The sequence below is a fragment of the Ranitomeya variabilis genome, chromosome 7 (assembly GCF_051348905.1).
Source record: "Ranitomeya variabilis isolate aRanVar5 chromosome 7, aRanVar5.hap1, whole genome shotgun sequence".
NCBI classification, from domain to species: Eukaryota; Metazoa; Chordata; class Amphibia; order Anura; family Dendrobatidae; genus Ranitomeya; species Ranitomeya variabilis.
Genome location: NC_135238.1, coordinates 25,650,801 through 25,667,491, shown reverse-complemented (window position 1 = coordinate 25,667,491; position 16,691 = coordinate 25,650,801). Strand labels below are relative to the sequence as shown.

The following is a 16,691-nucleotide window of genomic DNA, read 5'->3' as shown; positions in this document are numbered from 1 at the left end:
CTGACTACTGTGGGAATAGGGGTATAGGCCCTGACTACTGTGGGAATAGGGGTATAGGCCCTGACTGCTGTGGGAATAGGGGTATAGGCCCTGACTGCTGTGCAAATGGGGATATAGACCCTGACTACTGTGGGAATAGGGGTATTGACCCTGACTACTGTGGGAATAGGGGGATAGGCCCTGACTACTGTGGGAATAGGGATATAGACCCTGACTACAGTGGGAATAGGGGGATAGGCCCTGACTACTGTGGGAATAGGGGTATAGGCCCTGACTACTGTGGGAATAGGGATATAGACCCTGACTACTGTGGGAATAGGGGTATAGACCCTGACTACTGTGGGAATAGGGGGATAGGCCCTGACTACTGTGGGAATAGGGGGATATGCCCTGACTACTGTGGGAATAGGGATATAGACCCTGACTACTGTGGGAATAGGGGTATAGACCCTGACTACTGTGGGAATAGGGGGATAGGCCCTGACTACTGTGGGAATAGGGGGATATGCCCTGACTACTGTGGGAATAGGGATATAGACCCTGACTACTATGGGAATAGGGGTATAGACCCTGACTACTGTGGGAATAGGGGGATAGGCCCTGACTACTGTGGGAATAGGGGTATAGACCCTGACTACTGTGGGAATAGGGGGATAGGCCCTGACTACTGTGGGAATAGGGATATAGACCCTGACTACTGTGGGAATAGGGGTATAGGCCCTGACTACTGGGGGAATGGGGTATAGACCCTGACTACTGTGGGAATAGGGGGATATGCCCTGACTACTGTGGGAATAGGGGGATATGCCCTGACTACTGTGGGAATAGGGGGATATGCCCTGACTACTGTGGGAATTGGGTTATAGGCCCTGACTACTGTGGGAATAGGGGTATAGGCCCTGACTACTGTGGGAATAGGGGTATAGACCCTGACTACTGTGGGAATAGGGGGATAGGCCCTGACTACTGTGGAAATAGGGGTATAGGCCCTGACTACTGTGGGAATAGGGGTATAGACCCTGACTACTGTGGGAATAGGGGGATAGGCCCTGACTACTGTGGGAATAGGGATATAGACCCTGACTACTGTGGGAATAGGGGTATAGGCCCTGACTACTGGGGGAATGGGGTATAGACCCTGACTACTGTGGGAATAGGGGGATATGCCCTGACTACTGTGGGAATAGGGGGATATGCCCTGACTACTGTGGGAATAGGGGGATATGCCCTGACTACTGTGGGAATTGGGTTATAGGCCCTGACTACTGTGGGAATAGGGGTATAGGCCCTGACTACTGTGGGAATAGAGGTATAGACCCTGACTACTGTGGGAATAGGGGTATAGACCCTGACTACTGTGGGAATAGGGGGATAGGCCCTGACTACTGTGGGAATAGGGGGATATGCCCTGACTACTGTGGGAATAGGGGTATAGGCCCTGACTACTGTGGGAATAGGGGTATAGGCCCTGACTACTGTGGGAATAGGGGTATAGGCCCTGTCTACTGTGGGAATAGGGGTATAGGCCCTGACTACTGTGGGAATAGGGGTATAGACCCTGACTACTGGGGGAATGGGGTATAGACCCTGACTACTGTGGGAATAGGGGTATAGGCCCTGACTACTGTGGGAATAGGGGTATAGACCCTGACTACTGGGGGAATGGGGTATAGGCCCTGACTACTGTGGGAATAGGGGTATAGGCCCTGACTACTGTGGGAATAGGGGTATAGACCCTGACTACTGTGGGAATAGGGGTATAGGCCCTGACTACTGTGGGAATAGGGGTATAGACCCTGACTACTGGGGGAATGGGGTATAGGCCCTGACTACTGTGGGAATAGGGGTATAGGCCCTGACTACTGTGGGAATAGGGGTATAGGCCCTGACTACTGTGGGAATAGGGGTATAGACCCTGACTACTGGGGGAATGGGGTATAGGCCCTGACTACTGTGGGAATAGGGGTATAGGCCCTGACTACTGTGGGAATAGGGGTATAGACCCTGACTACTGTGGGAATAGGGGTATAGGCCCTGACTACTGTGGGAATAGGAGTATAGGCCCTGACTACTGTGGGAATAGGGGTATAGGCCCTGACTACTGTGGGAATAGGGGTATAGGCCCTGACTACTGTGGGAATAGGGGTATAGACCCTGACTACTGGGGGAATGGGGTATAGGCCCTGACTACTGTGGGAATAGGGGTATAGGCCCTGACTACTGTGGGAATAGGGGTATAGACCCTGACTACTGGGGGAATGGGGTATAGGCCCTGACTACTGTGGGAATAGGGGTATAGGCCCTGACTACTGTGGGAATAGGGGTATAGACCCTGACTACTGGGGGAATGGGGTATAGGCCCTGACTACTGTGGGAATAGGGGTATAGGCCCTGACTACTGTGGGAATAGGGGTATAGACCCTGACTACTGTGGGAATAGGAGTATAGGCCCGGACTACTGTGGGTTATAGGCTCCTGCTCCAGAGTTGTAATTTTATGGGAATACAGGTATTTATTGTCGGCTCCTGTTGTCCTGGGTTTAGAGAAGCTCTTATGTTCGTCTGCCTATTATTTTACTAGCCTGCTTGTGCTGCTTCTTCTCTAGGGTGACACCAGAGTGTTCCTCTATGAGGTGGTCCCGGAATCCCCCTATTTCCTGGAATGTAATACCTTCATCCCCAGCGATCCACATAAGGTGGGACCCCGCATCTAATGATATATCTGGTGCCCGCAGGAGACATCTGTGTATAATGATCAGATTACGGTCTTGTGTTTTCTCTACCGCCAGGGTTTCCAGTACCTGCGGAAGGTGGATTGCTCCGTGCCGGACGTGGAGGTTCTGCGCGCCCTTCGCCTCTGTTACAGCTCTGTTGAACCTGTGGCTTTCCGGGTGCCGCGTGTTAAGGTGGGCGCTGCTTCATAGTTAGTAGGTTGCATATAACTGTGTGAATGGAGAGTCAGCTGTCGTGTTATTTTACCTACACAGAAAGAGTTCTTCCAAGATGACGTGTTCCCACCATCCCGTGTCACCTGGGAGCCGGCACTGACTGCGGAGGAATGGCTGAGTGGTAAAGACAAGCAGCAGCCGAGCATCAGCCTCTGTCCTCAGGGCATGGTTCCTGGTAAGCGCCAGTAATACTCCGAGGGTACCTGTCCACAGAAGCCGGACACTCGCTAATGATTGTCCACTGTATAGGCATCTGCATATGATATAACCAGATATAGAACGAGCAAAGTCCCCGATGGGGACTAAAAATAAAAAAAAAATACAGTAAAAAGTAATAAAGTTTGTCATAAATAATAACAGTACAAAAAATAAAAATCAGAGTCCTCTCATCCTTTTCCCCATCCAAAAATTACCATAATTAAAAAGTAAAAAAAAAAAATATTTTAAATTTGACAGAATGGAAACAACAAATATGGTGAGTTTTTTTTGGTTGCAATGCAATAAAATGATCAAAGCCCCAATAAAATTACAGCTCACCATGCAAAAAAAAAAACAGTCACGCCATCGACTAAAAGTGCAAATTGGCAACATTTTTTTATTTTTTTATTACATTCCAAATTTTTTTAAGTTACTAAAATAATAAAAATAATAATAATTAAATAACTATACAAGTTTGGTGTCACTGTGATCGTACTGACCTGAACAATCCTATTACCAGGTAATTTTTCCCCCACACAACAGACAACATAAATACCAATCACCAAAAGCAATTTTGTTTTTGTGTTTTTTTTCTTCATCATTTTTATTTTTTAGGTAACATGAATGGTGTCGTTGAAAACTACAACTTGTCCCCCAAAAAAAGACAAGCCCTTATACTGTATGACAATGTGGACAAAACAGTAAAAAAAAGTTATGCCTGTTGGAAGAAGGGGAGCAAAAAAAAACAGGATGCAAAAATCCAAAATGGCTGTATCCTTAAAGGGTTAAAAATATTGTTTTTTTCCCTGCCCGCAGTCAGCCAAGCTCCTAAGGAAGCACCGAGCAAGAAGTTTGTACCGGCTGCTGTGTACCTTCAAGAGAAGACAGATGAGCAGAAGAAGGAGGAGGTTAGATCTGCAGGCTGACGCTCATTTTATGTTTTACCCAATCACTTAATAAGGGTAGGAGATAACTAGTGATCCCTCTGGCAGCGGGAGAACAAAAGGATTACAATTCAGCGCTCCGGATCCTTCTCTCCACCGATGTCTCCTGGGGAAAGAGTCTGGAGACTCCATACATATTAGACTGTCACTGACCCCGGCGATATCAGCAGGTTTAGCACACAGTGTATAAGGGTAGACAGTACAAAGTTGTGGAATTACAAGACCAGTAGGGTCCTACTACTTTAGCCTCTGGGATACAGCAGCCTGGCGCTAATGCCAGGACCTTGGGTATCTGGTCTTAATTTAGGCCTTGTGTTTTCCGAGTGTGGCCTGCCACGAAGTTGTCAGCAGATATGGCAACCAAGCTAAGTCTTCTACTGCAGCAGAGAACCCCTAATGACGACTAATCCATGTACGTCTTCTATTCCTCAGCTTCTAAGTGCAATGGTTGCAAAACTGGGGAACCGGGACGACCCTCTGCCCCAGGACGCATTTGAAGGCGTTGATGAGGACGAGTGGGTGAGTATCAAGCACTGTGAATATCACAGATACATTTCTGTGTTCTTGGTCTCTAAGCTTCCGACACAGAATGAGAAAGGTTCTGCTTGATTTGCTGGAATCCATTTCTTCTCCGGGGTCAGCCGAGGACAAGATTCATAAGATAATCCATCCTGTGGGTTTCACCGTCCTCTGAGACTCCAGAATTGTAGGTTCTCCTTTTCCTTAGCCCCGGGTGAGCCTACACATGGAGATACTTCCATCGTTGTGCTTGCGGTCACCAGACTCGGCTTGTATTGTTTCCATGTCACAGAGCACACAGGCTGCTGGCTCCGGCTGATGTATATGGCCGGCCGTATCCTGATGACTAATCATAAGGACGACTTTAGGATCTAGTTTTTACCTTGCTAATCCCTGATCAAGAGAGCAGTTCTTATTCAGTTGCTCTCAGAAGTTCCGTTTTGATGCAATATTTTATGCCTTTTTCAAGGCAATGTCCCAAGTAGATGATAATGGGAGGGGAAGTATTTAGGATCCATTCTACTTCTTTCTTTTTTTTTAAACCTCTTACTGTTTTGGCTTCAAAAGTTGCATCAAAATGGCACCTTAAAGGGTCCTGGGACCTGCACCGATCAGCAGAACGGGGAACATTTATACACATTAGTACAGAACATCATTGCGCTTGCTCGACCTGTGCTCCATTCATTCTCTATGTGGCTGTGGAGCCTCATAGAGATCGAATGGAGTGGTGGTTGGGCATCTGTTGGAGCCAGAGAGCTGCTGAGGTCTCTACTAAGTGTTTTATTTCACTCTTGGGCTGTATTCACAGTTACACAGCTTTTTAGTGTTTTATCTCACCTCATTGTTAGAAACACAGCTACACTGCTCAGTACTGCTTTGAAAAGTCCTCTTCTTTCTACTGTTTTATCTCACCCTAGTGTTAGATTCACGTTTACACTGCTCAGTACTGCTTTAGAAAGTCCTCTTCTTTCTTCTAAGTGTTTTATCTCACCCCAGTGTTAGATTCACGTTTGCACTGCTCAGTACTGCTTTAGAAAGTCCTCTTCTTTCTACTAAGTGTTTTATCTCACCCCAGTGTTAGATTCACAGTTACACTGCTCAGTACTGCTGTATAATGTCCTCAGCTTTCAGATGTTTTATCTCACCTCATTGTTGGATTCACAGTTATACTTCTCAGTACTGCTGCATAATGACCTCTGTATTTAGTAAGCGTTTTATCTCACCCCAGTGCTGGATTCACCACTACACTGCTCAGTACTACTGTATACTATCCTCCATAGAACTCCTATAATGGCCAGAGATAGTGTTATTCCTCATGTACGCACATAGGACAGCTTATTCTGAAAAGTCACTTAAACGGACAGGTACACTATAAAATCAGTTACTCCACACCAGTCTGTTACTAAGGAGCAACTGAAAAGTTGGTGTCTTTTTTTTTTTTTTTTTTTTAAAGGGAAAATGCTCTCTATACACATTTTTGGGTAAAATGCTTCCAGATTGTCCCCATGGACGAGCCCTCAGTGTCTCTTGCTGCAGATGTTAAAATAATAATTATACAGAATGATTAATCAGAGGTAATACGTCCCCGCCATACCCTGCACACGTGCTGCACACCTGGTCGGAATGTGTCTGCATGTTGGCTTGTTCTTCTCCATGTACACAGCAGAGCAGCGCACACCGGCCTCTGCACAGAACGCTCTTTGTTCTCCTTACAAGTCTGCATTTTGTCTCTTTCAGGATTAGCGGTGACCTCCGGTAACCCCAGCTGCCTGCTCACCCCTCACCTCTCTCCCGTGTAACTGGAAATGTCTTGGCGAAACCTCTGCTTCTGATACATTCCGAGCCCAGGGAAAAATAAACTCAGGCCGATTGTTTACACACTCCCAGCATTCCTGGCCCTCCAGAAAACTGGAGCATTGCCTACCATGGGGGCCGCCACAGCATGGGCACTCTGGGACCCCCTGCCTTCTAGCACTGGGCACACTGGCATCCCCTGCCTTCTAGCACTGGGCACACTGGCATCCCCTGCCTTCTTGCACTGGGCACGCTGGCATCCCCTGCCTTCTGGCACTGGGCACACTGGCATCCTATGCCTTCTAGCACTGGGCACACTGGCATCCCCTGCCTTCTTGCACTGGGCACGCTGGCATCCCCTGCCTTCTGGCACTGGGCACACTGGCATCCTATGCCTTCTAGCACTGGGCACACTGGCATCCCCTGCCTTCTGGCACTGGGCACGCTGGCATCCCCTGCCTTCTGGTGCCATTTTTCGTCTACCTGCATATCGTGTTTATGATCTGCAGAATATTGTGATGTTTACAGTATGGCGGTGTATTCCATGACTGCATGAGTTTATTCTAGTGACTTCCTTGCTTAACCAGTGTCAATCAGGGGAACAGGTCTAATAAGATGCCCGGGTCATACCTCGTCTAATGTTTACCTGCCGTGTAGAAGCCATATATTTTACTAACACAGGGACCACTTGTGGCACTGCCAAATGTGCCCTGCAGAGCGGGGTCTGCCTTATACTTCTAATAAAACTCTCAAAACATGTCTCGTGTCCATCTCTTGTCTCTGCTTCAGATAGATGATAGGAAATATCTGCTTCAGATGAACGTTCTGCCACGTCTGATATTCCGTGTTATGTGGCAAGGCTTATTAATGGGGTTCTCTGATTTAGGAAACCCCCTGTCCCCGGCTGCAAATTGCTTAAAAATCCTTACTCACCCTCCCCAGGTCCAGCGCTGTCATTGTCATGTGGACATCACTGTGTTTAGCTCCTCTGCCTGAGTTGGACACCAGGAGCCGCTAAAGTCACTGACTGGCTGCAGGGCTGTCTACGTTACATCAACACTGCACATAACTGCAGCAGAGCAGTGGCTTTGGACCGGAGGTGGGTAAGGGTTTTTTTTTTTTTTTTTTTTAAACCAACTGCACCCATAGGATAGAGGTTTCCCGAAACCATCAAACCCTCTACAGAAATAAAGAGAAGTGGAGGGCACCTACCACAATACTTGCAACAATAAAGGGGAATCAACCCAAGGTATGTCAAAATATGAACAAATAAAATAAAAAAGAGACATAACCAACTGGGGAACACCCTAGATAATAATATCACATATCATAAATTAATAGAAAAAGTGTTTTATTTATTTATTAGAGTCCAAAACACACAAAAAAACAATAAAAACATTTAAAAACAATACAATAACAAACCCCATAAAGAGGTAGACCCCCCTGGAGCCACACATACAAAGCCAGTGGTAGTACTATATCAAAAAAATATAATAATAAATAGCATAAGCAATCAATGCTAGAGAGCAGACCTTATACCATGAGCCTATATCAGCCAAATTTATGGGCATGCAGTGCATATATATATATAAGCCAGTCACTATTAGTCTTAGCAGGACAATTGGTTATGTCTCTTTTTTTCTCTTTTTTATTTTATTTCATCAATCCCTCTACAGGTTGCACTTTTTTCACATCTTATAAATGCGCCATTTCTGGGGCGGCTGAGAACTGATGCTCTTAGTCTGGGAGGGGGCCAATATCCATGGCCCCCTCCCTGGCTATAATTTACTGTACTCAACTGATGAAATGTCAGGTTTACTATAAGATGGGTGCGTAAAAATAGGACGGCTCACACATGGTCTTGTGTGCCTTGTGATTTTTTTTTTTTTTTTCCTGCACCCATTGACTTGCATTGGCAATTCTCGTCTGACATATGCTGCGATTTTTTTTTTTTTTTTCTCCGTCTGATAAGTTTGATTTTTTTTTTTATCAGCTTGCACTCGTCCATTTTTTAATGCAGATTAATATGAGCCTTATACTGCAGTATACAACACAAATTATTGCAAGTTCTCATCCTATTAGGGGGAACTTAAAAAATATAAATGCAAAAATGAATTAAATAAATTTGAAAAAAAAAATAAAAATTTGGTATTGTCTTGTCCATCAAATTCCGATCTATCAAGTCATTAAATTACTTAACTCGTATAAGAGAGAGTAACCGTCGCTGTAATAAATGGAAATAAACAACATTGTAATAGATCGTATCGGAGAAATCGGCTTCTTTCTCCTCTTGGAGCGATCCTTCCACTTTGATTTCATGATGTAAGATCTGTATTCAGTGAGAACAGATTCTCCAGTTACTGAGAGCTGACAGTTGGTGCTTATAAACTTCTATGGAGGAGCCAGAGTTCTTCCGAAATGACAGGCCATGTGCACACGCTGGGGATTCCATTGCGGAATTTTCTGCAGCGGTTTTGATAAATCCGCAGTGCAAAACCACTGCGGTTTTTCCTGCAGATTTATCGCGGTTTTTATTGCAGATTCCGCTGCGGGTTTTCACCTGCAGTTTTCTATTGGAGCAGGTGTAAACCCGCAGCGGAATCCGCACAAAGAATTGACATGCTGTGGAATGTAAACCGCTGCGTTTCCGCGCGTTTTTTTCCGCATGTGCACTGCGGTTTTCGTTTCCCATAGGTTTACATTGTACTGTAAACGCATGGGAAACAGCTGCGGAAATGCTGCGGATCTGCAGCAAAATCCGCAGCGTGTGCACATACCCTTACAGTTTAAGGCTATGTGCACACGTCTGGAATCTTTGCAGATATTTCCTGACAAAAAACTGACTTTTTCCGCAGGAAATCCGCACGCGTTTTTTCCTCGCGGTTTTTGCACGTTTTTTTTTTTTTTGCAGATTTTTTGCTTTTTTTTCCAAAGCTTCCCCAATTGAATACTGTAGAGGGGAAAACGCAAAAAATCCGCAAAATTAATGAACATGCTGTGTTTTTTTCCCGCAATGTTTTTTTTCTTGCGGGAAAAAAATGCAACATACGCACAAAAATTGCGGATTGCATTCTAACTATAGGATGATTAATGGATGCGGGTTTTTTTTTTCGCGGTTTTATCTCGTTTTTTATAGGGGGAAAAAACGTGAAAAATCCAGAACGTGTGCACATAGCCTAAAAGAAAAGTTCAAAATGTACCGGTCATTTCAGAACTTGCAGCAGAAGGTCGGGGTTCCCCGCGCTCCATAGAACTTTATAAGCACCAACTGTCCAAGAGGAGAAAAGCAGATTTCTCTAATTAACATATGTTAACGTTTATTTGTCTTATTTTTTTTTTTATTTTTTTTTAAGCCTCAGACTTGCAGTTTGGTGGCTGCATCTCCCCCAAAAAATGCAATAAAAGGTGACATCTGCAAGGAGTTTATGTTCTCTCCATGTTTGCGTGGGTTTCCTCCGGGTTCTCCGGTTTCCTCCCACATTCCAAAGACATACTGATAGGGAATGTAGATTGTGAGCCCCATTGGGGACAGTGATGATAATGTATGCATAATAATAATAAAGTGCTGTGCAGTTAATGGTGCTATATCAATGAGTAAAATAAATAAATAAAAAGTGATTGACAAAAACATTGTATGTATCCCAAAATGGTTTTGATAAAAACGACGGCTCGTCCCGCGAGAATACAAGCACCGCACGGCTCCACGGATAGAATTTTTTTTTAAAAAAATAAGTTTAAAAAAATAATAATCTGTTAAAATAATGAAAAAATATCTACAAGTTTGGTGTTGGCGCCTTTGTCGTGAGCCGGAGAATCACGAACCAGATGATCACTTTTAGAATAATGGTTTTTAATTTTTTGGTTGGTTTTTTTTTTTTTTTTTTTCCATCATTTCGCCAGATTTGGAATTTATGTCTTGAACGTTGTAAAGGGAACGGTGAAATTAATAACTACGTCTCGTCCAGCAGAATCTATGGAGAAAAAAAAAAAAGAAAGAAAACCTTTCTGGCTCTTAGGAAAGGGAGGAAATAAAGGAAGTTTGAAAAATGGCCAGGGCAGGAAGGGGTTAATGCAAGGATTAATCTGTCTAATAACGACCAATCGGGAGACATCTTTCATTTTTCAAAATGTTAAAAAAAATGAGAGCGGATATCTGATTGGCTGCAGTTGGCTACGCCTCCTTTCCCTTCTATGGTAACAATAGCGCCCAATCCAATCTCCGTTTTCAATTAAGTGGAGAGATAAAAGCTGAACTCTCATTGGTTGGTCTTCACGCTTCAGGATTTACACACGATGGCGGCTGGAAGATAGATGCACAGTCATCAAGCGCCAGTGACGGCGTGAGGCGCGTGCTTCCTCGTCCAGGCCGCTGGGTGATGACGTGTTCACATCTAAACTCCCATAATTCAATGCTCCCGCAAGCTTTCCAAAATGGCGCCGTCACGTGGTGTCTCAGCCCCGGTCACCTGACTATGACGTCATCATAGGTCCTTGCACCGCACGGAGAGTGGACGCCGCGGCCGCACGTGTAACCTTGACGGCAGCAGAGCAGGATGGTAAGAGACCGAGCCGTGACCCAGCGAGCCGGGGGGTGTGTGCGGGTCACTGCCGTGTGTGCACTACAAATCCCAGCATGCCCTGCCGGCGTGCTGCTCATTTGACGGCAGTGACGTGAAGATGACATGGGTGACTGTGCTCCCGGGTTTTCCTTTGATAGAATTGTATCTTTTTACCCCAAGAGTTGATTATCATTAATGACAAATGTTATTAGGGCCGTCGTGCTCACGTTACCGTAAAGCAGCGCCGTGAGGTTACTATGACAACGATGCCTCTGATGGGACCAGGACGGGGACTGCGCCGCGTCACACATAGACCCGACCTCATGGGGTCATTCCTGCCGCATAAACATCAACACTTGTCATATATGACCCCGACTCGCCCCGGTCACCCGTCACCTCTGCGGGGCCATCGGCGAACATGACGTCATCAGATAAACCTTTTTTTGGACTCCTTGTCCTTTCAGGAACGTTTTTTCAGCAGTCTCATTACCACCAGAGTCAGTGACGGCTCGCACCTTTCTACAGAAGTTATAGCACAGGATCCATCAATCGTAGCAGGCGACGTCACTTCGCACACGCTCATGAGATGCCTCAATACAGCAGATCGGGGTGTGATCATCGCAGCTAATGTTCATGTGTTTCCTGAGACAGGATGTTAAGACTGCAAGACTAAAATACCCGACCGGTGGGAACATTGAAAATTTCAGGGTTTTTTTAAAATACAAATTGTGATATAGAAAAAAAAAAACATTGCCAAAAATGTGTATAAAAAATACCTGATTTAAAGGGAACCTGTCTTATCCCCCACAAGCTATTAACCTGCAAATATAGGGTTAATCTGCAGGTTAATAATTATTTTATATAATTCTGCCCGGCCGCCTTATTGAGAAAATGAGCTTTATTACTCTCAGGAGCCGCCGGCTTTCAGTCATAGAGGAGAGCGACAGAACGATGTAACTTCTCCCCAACACTGACTGACAGCGTGCAGTACATCGCATTTGTGCAGAGCGAGGTGTCGGTCAGTGTGGGGGCGAGGTTACAGCCGCCGCTCACATCGTTCTGTCAATCTCAATGACTGAAAGCCGGCGGCTCTCGAGAGGAAGAAAGTTAATTTTCTGATGGTCGTTGCATTTTCAGTAATGCAATTTACCTGCAGTGCTCGTGGCTGGTTCCCCTTAAACAATAAGTAGTTTCCCGATGATGACCCCCTTTAAGCCCTAAGATGCTGCTGCCAGTCGTGACATTTAAAAGGATGGAAATGGGGGGGGTGTAAGTTTCACTTCCCAGCCCAATGGCCTTCATAGAAAGTGATCATAGGGTGCCAACGATGTCATTGTAGTTGGGGGGGGGGTTGCCAATGATGTACACCTATGTAATCCAGCAATTTGGGGAGGAGGGGGACCAATATAAAAGTGTGGAGGGCAATATATATATATATATATATATATATATATATATATATATATATATATATATATATATAATTTATTTACATCACCCCACCCCCTTTTCCCAGAAAGTAAGGCAATTCTAATAAAGAAAAAATAACATATTAATCTTTTTTTTGGTCACTAATTAAACCCAGCGCTGACCGAGCTCCGCACACAGACAGATACATAAAGTTGTAGCTCCTGAAAAGGGAAGAATCAAAAACGAGTCGGACCCACAAGGCCTGCAGCTGTCCCGATACTACTGATGTACGTTGTCTCCTCTATAGGCGAAGTATTTGGCTCAGATCCTGGTGATGGGGGCGCAGGTGGTGGGCCGGGCATTCACACGGGCCCTGCGGCAGGAGTTTGCTGGTAAGTGCTCAGCGGACAGTAGAGGTGATGGGGCAGTGTACTGTATACACGTCTTACATGGCCCCCCCCAAATGTCATCTCCAGCAAGCAGAGCAGCCGCAGAGGCGAGGGGGGGACGCGCAGGAAAAGAGTCCGCAGCCGCCAGCAGCTTGTCAGGAATAAGCCTGCAGGAGGCGCAGCAGATCCTGAACGTCTCCAAACTGGAACCTGAAGAGATCCAGACGGTAAGAACGGCCCGGAGGGGCCGCAGTCCAGTGACCTCAGGACTCATTGGGCTCCTTATACGTCACCTCATGTACATTTAGTTGAAATATGGTATTTGGGAAAACTGCACAAATAGCAATTTTGTAATTACCTATATTGAAAGATGACCCACAGGGGGCGCTAGACGCTCCTTGCAGGTCACGATTAAAACTTTACTGAGGATCTGATCTTGTCTCTCTCCTCTAGAAATACGACCATCTTTTCAAAGTGAATGACAAGGCGGCGGGAGGATCCTTCTACTTACAGTCAAAAGTGAGTGCAGTGCAGTGACATTTATCAGCAAGATACTCCCCGGACTGGTGGTCCCATGTCCCCTGTGTGCACATGTGTGGCCATCGCTCCCAAGGGCAGTGAATGGAGCCTGCATGCACTACAGCTCCATTCACAAGGGACCTGCAAATACATGATCGGGGGGAGAGCCAGCAGTCGGCCCCCTAACGATCATATATTACTCGCCTGTCCTATTGCTGGGGCAGCCCTTTTAACGGGTTAGTCCCTAAGTTATCCCATATCATCAGAATAGGGTATAATTTACCGATCTCTGGGGTCCAACCGCTGAGACTCACAGTGATGCTCCAGAGCAGAGGTGTCAAACTGCGTTCCTCGAGGGCCGCCAACAGGTCATGTTTTCAGGATTTCCTTGTATTGCACAGGTGATAATTTAATCACCTGCACAGAATGATTCCAGCACCTTGTGGAATGCTAAGGAAATCCTGAAAACATGACCTGTTGGCGGCCCTCGAGGAATGCAGTTTGACACCTCTGCTCCAGAGCTCCATCTTGGATGAAGCAGACGTGCCTGTGCTCCACCACTGCACCCCCTGTGCATGAGCCAAGTACAACGCTCTGTTATTTCCTGCAGTCTCATAGACAATGAATGGAGCTGAGCATGAGCAACTCTGCTTCATCTGTCCAGCCCGTTTCTGAGGATCCAAATCCCCAATCTCCACATCCCTGGGAGTCCTGGTAATGGGACCCCCATTGTTCGTCATCTCGCTCCTGTTTGCCGTGTTTGCTGCCACGTTACGCTCTGCACACATGACTGTGCTATGGATCCGTGCTGGAGCTGCCTATGTAGAGGCCGTGGTGAGAAGCCATCCCATCCTTAATTGAACCCCTTGACAACATTCGTCGTACATGTGCGACTGATATTCCCATTGCCTGTATGGAGGAGCCGGCGCCAAAGAGAAACTGCTGCTGTCAAAGCTGCCTGCAATCATAGCATTTTAACCTCTTAAATGCCACTGTCCGAGGTCCATTTAAAATAGGTTAGATTTGCATTTTTTATTGCAAAGTGAATGCTGCAAACACCTACAGCATGATCTTTGTTTTGTTTTTTTTTCAATTCCATGCCACCTGGAATTTTTTTTTTTTCAGTGCATTATGTAGTAAAATAAATGGTGTAATTCAAAACTTCAAATCATCCCACAAAATATAAACCCTAATATGGCTATGTCTCCAGAAAAAAAAAAACTAATGAAGAAGTAGAAGAAGAGGAGGCAAAAGTAAAGGCAACAAATGGCTGCATCTCCGAAGTGAAGCTACAGCTGACTGAGCCTCAGATACAAAGCCAGATGTGCAGTGATAAGCTTTAACCTTGAGGGGCCCCGCAGAGACCTGAGTGCCCCCCCGCAGAGACCTTGAGTGCCTTTTATTGACCGCCTCGTTTACATTTTTAGGAAGTTACACCAGGTCCAGTATCTGACTGTCATATTGGTCCGTGGACTGGATTTGAACCAATCTAGTTTAGTCCGTTTTGCATTAGGAAGTTGCTGGTTTCAGTGGTGCCACATGTTGTGAGCCCCCTGCTCATGCTCACAGAGCTACATACAGGCGCAGTCACAGCCAGAATTTGCAGACTTGAATTCGGCCTTGGAAGGATTCTGCATATTGTGTACGTGGTCGAGCGCCCACCCACGGGCCGGCTCCTGCACAATAATCTTGTGATGTCACTTTATTCTGATTTTTATGTGTTCTACTTTTTCTAGGTCGTTCGAGCCAAAGAGAGACTGGATCAGGAATTACAGATCCAAAACAACACGATCGACTCGGGAGAGGAGTCCAAGACCACGTGACTGAGACCCTTCCAGATGCCTCCTGCCAATAGACCCCTGCACGGCCCCAGGGGTGACGACACATAAGGTTATCCCCTCTGATGGCACAAGACGGGAAAAGCCTTCATGTAATATATTGCTGAGATAATAAAGCTTTATATTTTTGTAGGTGGTTGTGAGGAGTGGTGTACGGGATCGCACATGCCAGGTGCACAGCCATGACAGTCCTACGTGGCTGAGTGCTGTCCAGGTTCTCACTGACCAGACAGCCGGGGTGTTCCCCCATCCCAGCACTTACACTGGACGCAGCCATTGTATGTCGCTGGTTACAGTCGAGCATTTTTACTGCTGATGCTTGAATGTCCAAGAAGGTTAGGATGATTGAATCTGGGGCACTGGTTCCTCCCGGACGCCATGTTATGTTCTACCCAAGCAGTGTGGGGTATTAACGGCCCTGATGATGCACAAATGATCCAAATAAAGTAATTTCCTACCCACAGTAATGCTTCATGGGCTGTGATTAGTAGAATTTATAAAATCTCGCCTCTCTGTAGGCCGTATGTTGACAACATAGCACATGGTTGGCCTAGGAAGCTGAACATTGAGATGTTGTTTGGCCTCTAGACCTGCTTTAAGCGTCCTTGTATATGGGGAATGGGCCCTAAGTGGAATTTATCAGGACAGGAGGATTTCACATGTTAAATATGGGCACGGTTGCGAATGGGGTTGAGTAGATCTTGGACCAAGTGAGGCTGCTGACTTTACTTTGAAAAATGACTGCATGATCTATTGAGAAAGTTTCCCTGCGTATTAATTCCAAGGCAGACTTTAAATGTTTGTTTTAGCTTTGTACAGCAATTTTAACAGGTAGTTTCAAGTTACTGTAAGTAGACCAGCCTCATCAGGGCTAAAATCCATTTGCTGCTTGTATTGTGAAATCTAGTAAGTTATTGGAGGTGGTTGCACCCACGTGAGGCCGTGATAGTCATTTTCCTCCTACCACTGAGCTGCGACACTTTAGGTTACCAATCTTACATTAGTAACCTAAGATTAAATATAGAAACCTTATTTGCAGAGCCAGATCTATATCCAAAAATATTTGCCAAGCTCAAAAAAATAAGTGTGTGTATAAAATATGTGTTAAAAAAAAAAAAAACAAACATAATTTTTTGTTTTTTGACACAATTAAAAACAATTAATGGACATACAAAGTCAGACACATAAAATGACAACTAGGCGAACAATGAGACCACCCTGCATAGACGTTAGTCAAAACATTAGATATTATGAGCAAATGATATAAATCGGAGATGGATACTCACAGAAAAAAACAATAGAAGAGCGCAGGGTAATCGATGGGAAAAAGAGAAGGGCTCACATATAATCACGTACATACACTGCTCACCTATTAAGAAACAACCACTTGATTCGCATGAAGCTTAGTCCGGGTGCTGGATGTGAAATGTGCATTTTTTTGTTATTATTATGGATGAGGCTTTACCAATACTGCTGTGTATGTGCGTCATTATGGGTGAGCCCTTCTCTTTTGCAGTATTTGCCTCTGAGCATTGATGTCTTTGCGCTCGTTGACTCTTTCCTTTTCCCAATGC

At 45.4% G+C, this 16,691-nt stretch overlaps 1 protein-coding gene across 6 annotated transcripts in view; it reads left to right on the top strand.

The window, feature by feature from the left end:
- PAM16 (presequence translocase associated motor 16) overlaps positions 1-15,579 on the top strand; it is a 114,456-nt gene extending 98,877 nt beyond the window's left edge. For 3 of the 6 annotated variants that reach the window (XM_077274614.1, XM_077274613.1, XM_077274612.1), the window contains 6 exons: positions 2,606-2,695; positions 2,789-2,905; positions 2,987-3,122; positions 3,962-4,053; positions 4,522-4,608; positions 6,346-7,161. In XM_077274614.1, coding sequence (XP_077130729.1) covers positions 2,606-2,695; positions 2,789-2,905; positions 2,987-3,122; positions 3,962-4,053; positions 4,522-4,608; positions 6,346-6,351 — 528 coding nt within the window. In that variant the 3' untranslated portion in view covers positions 6,352-7,161. The other 3 variants (XM_077274617.1, XR_013218025.1, XM_077274615.1) reach the window with 3 other exon arrangements.
- Positions 15,580-16,691: the final 1,112 nt, after the last annotated feature.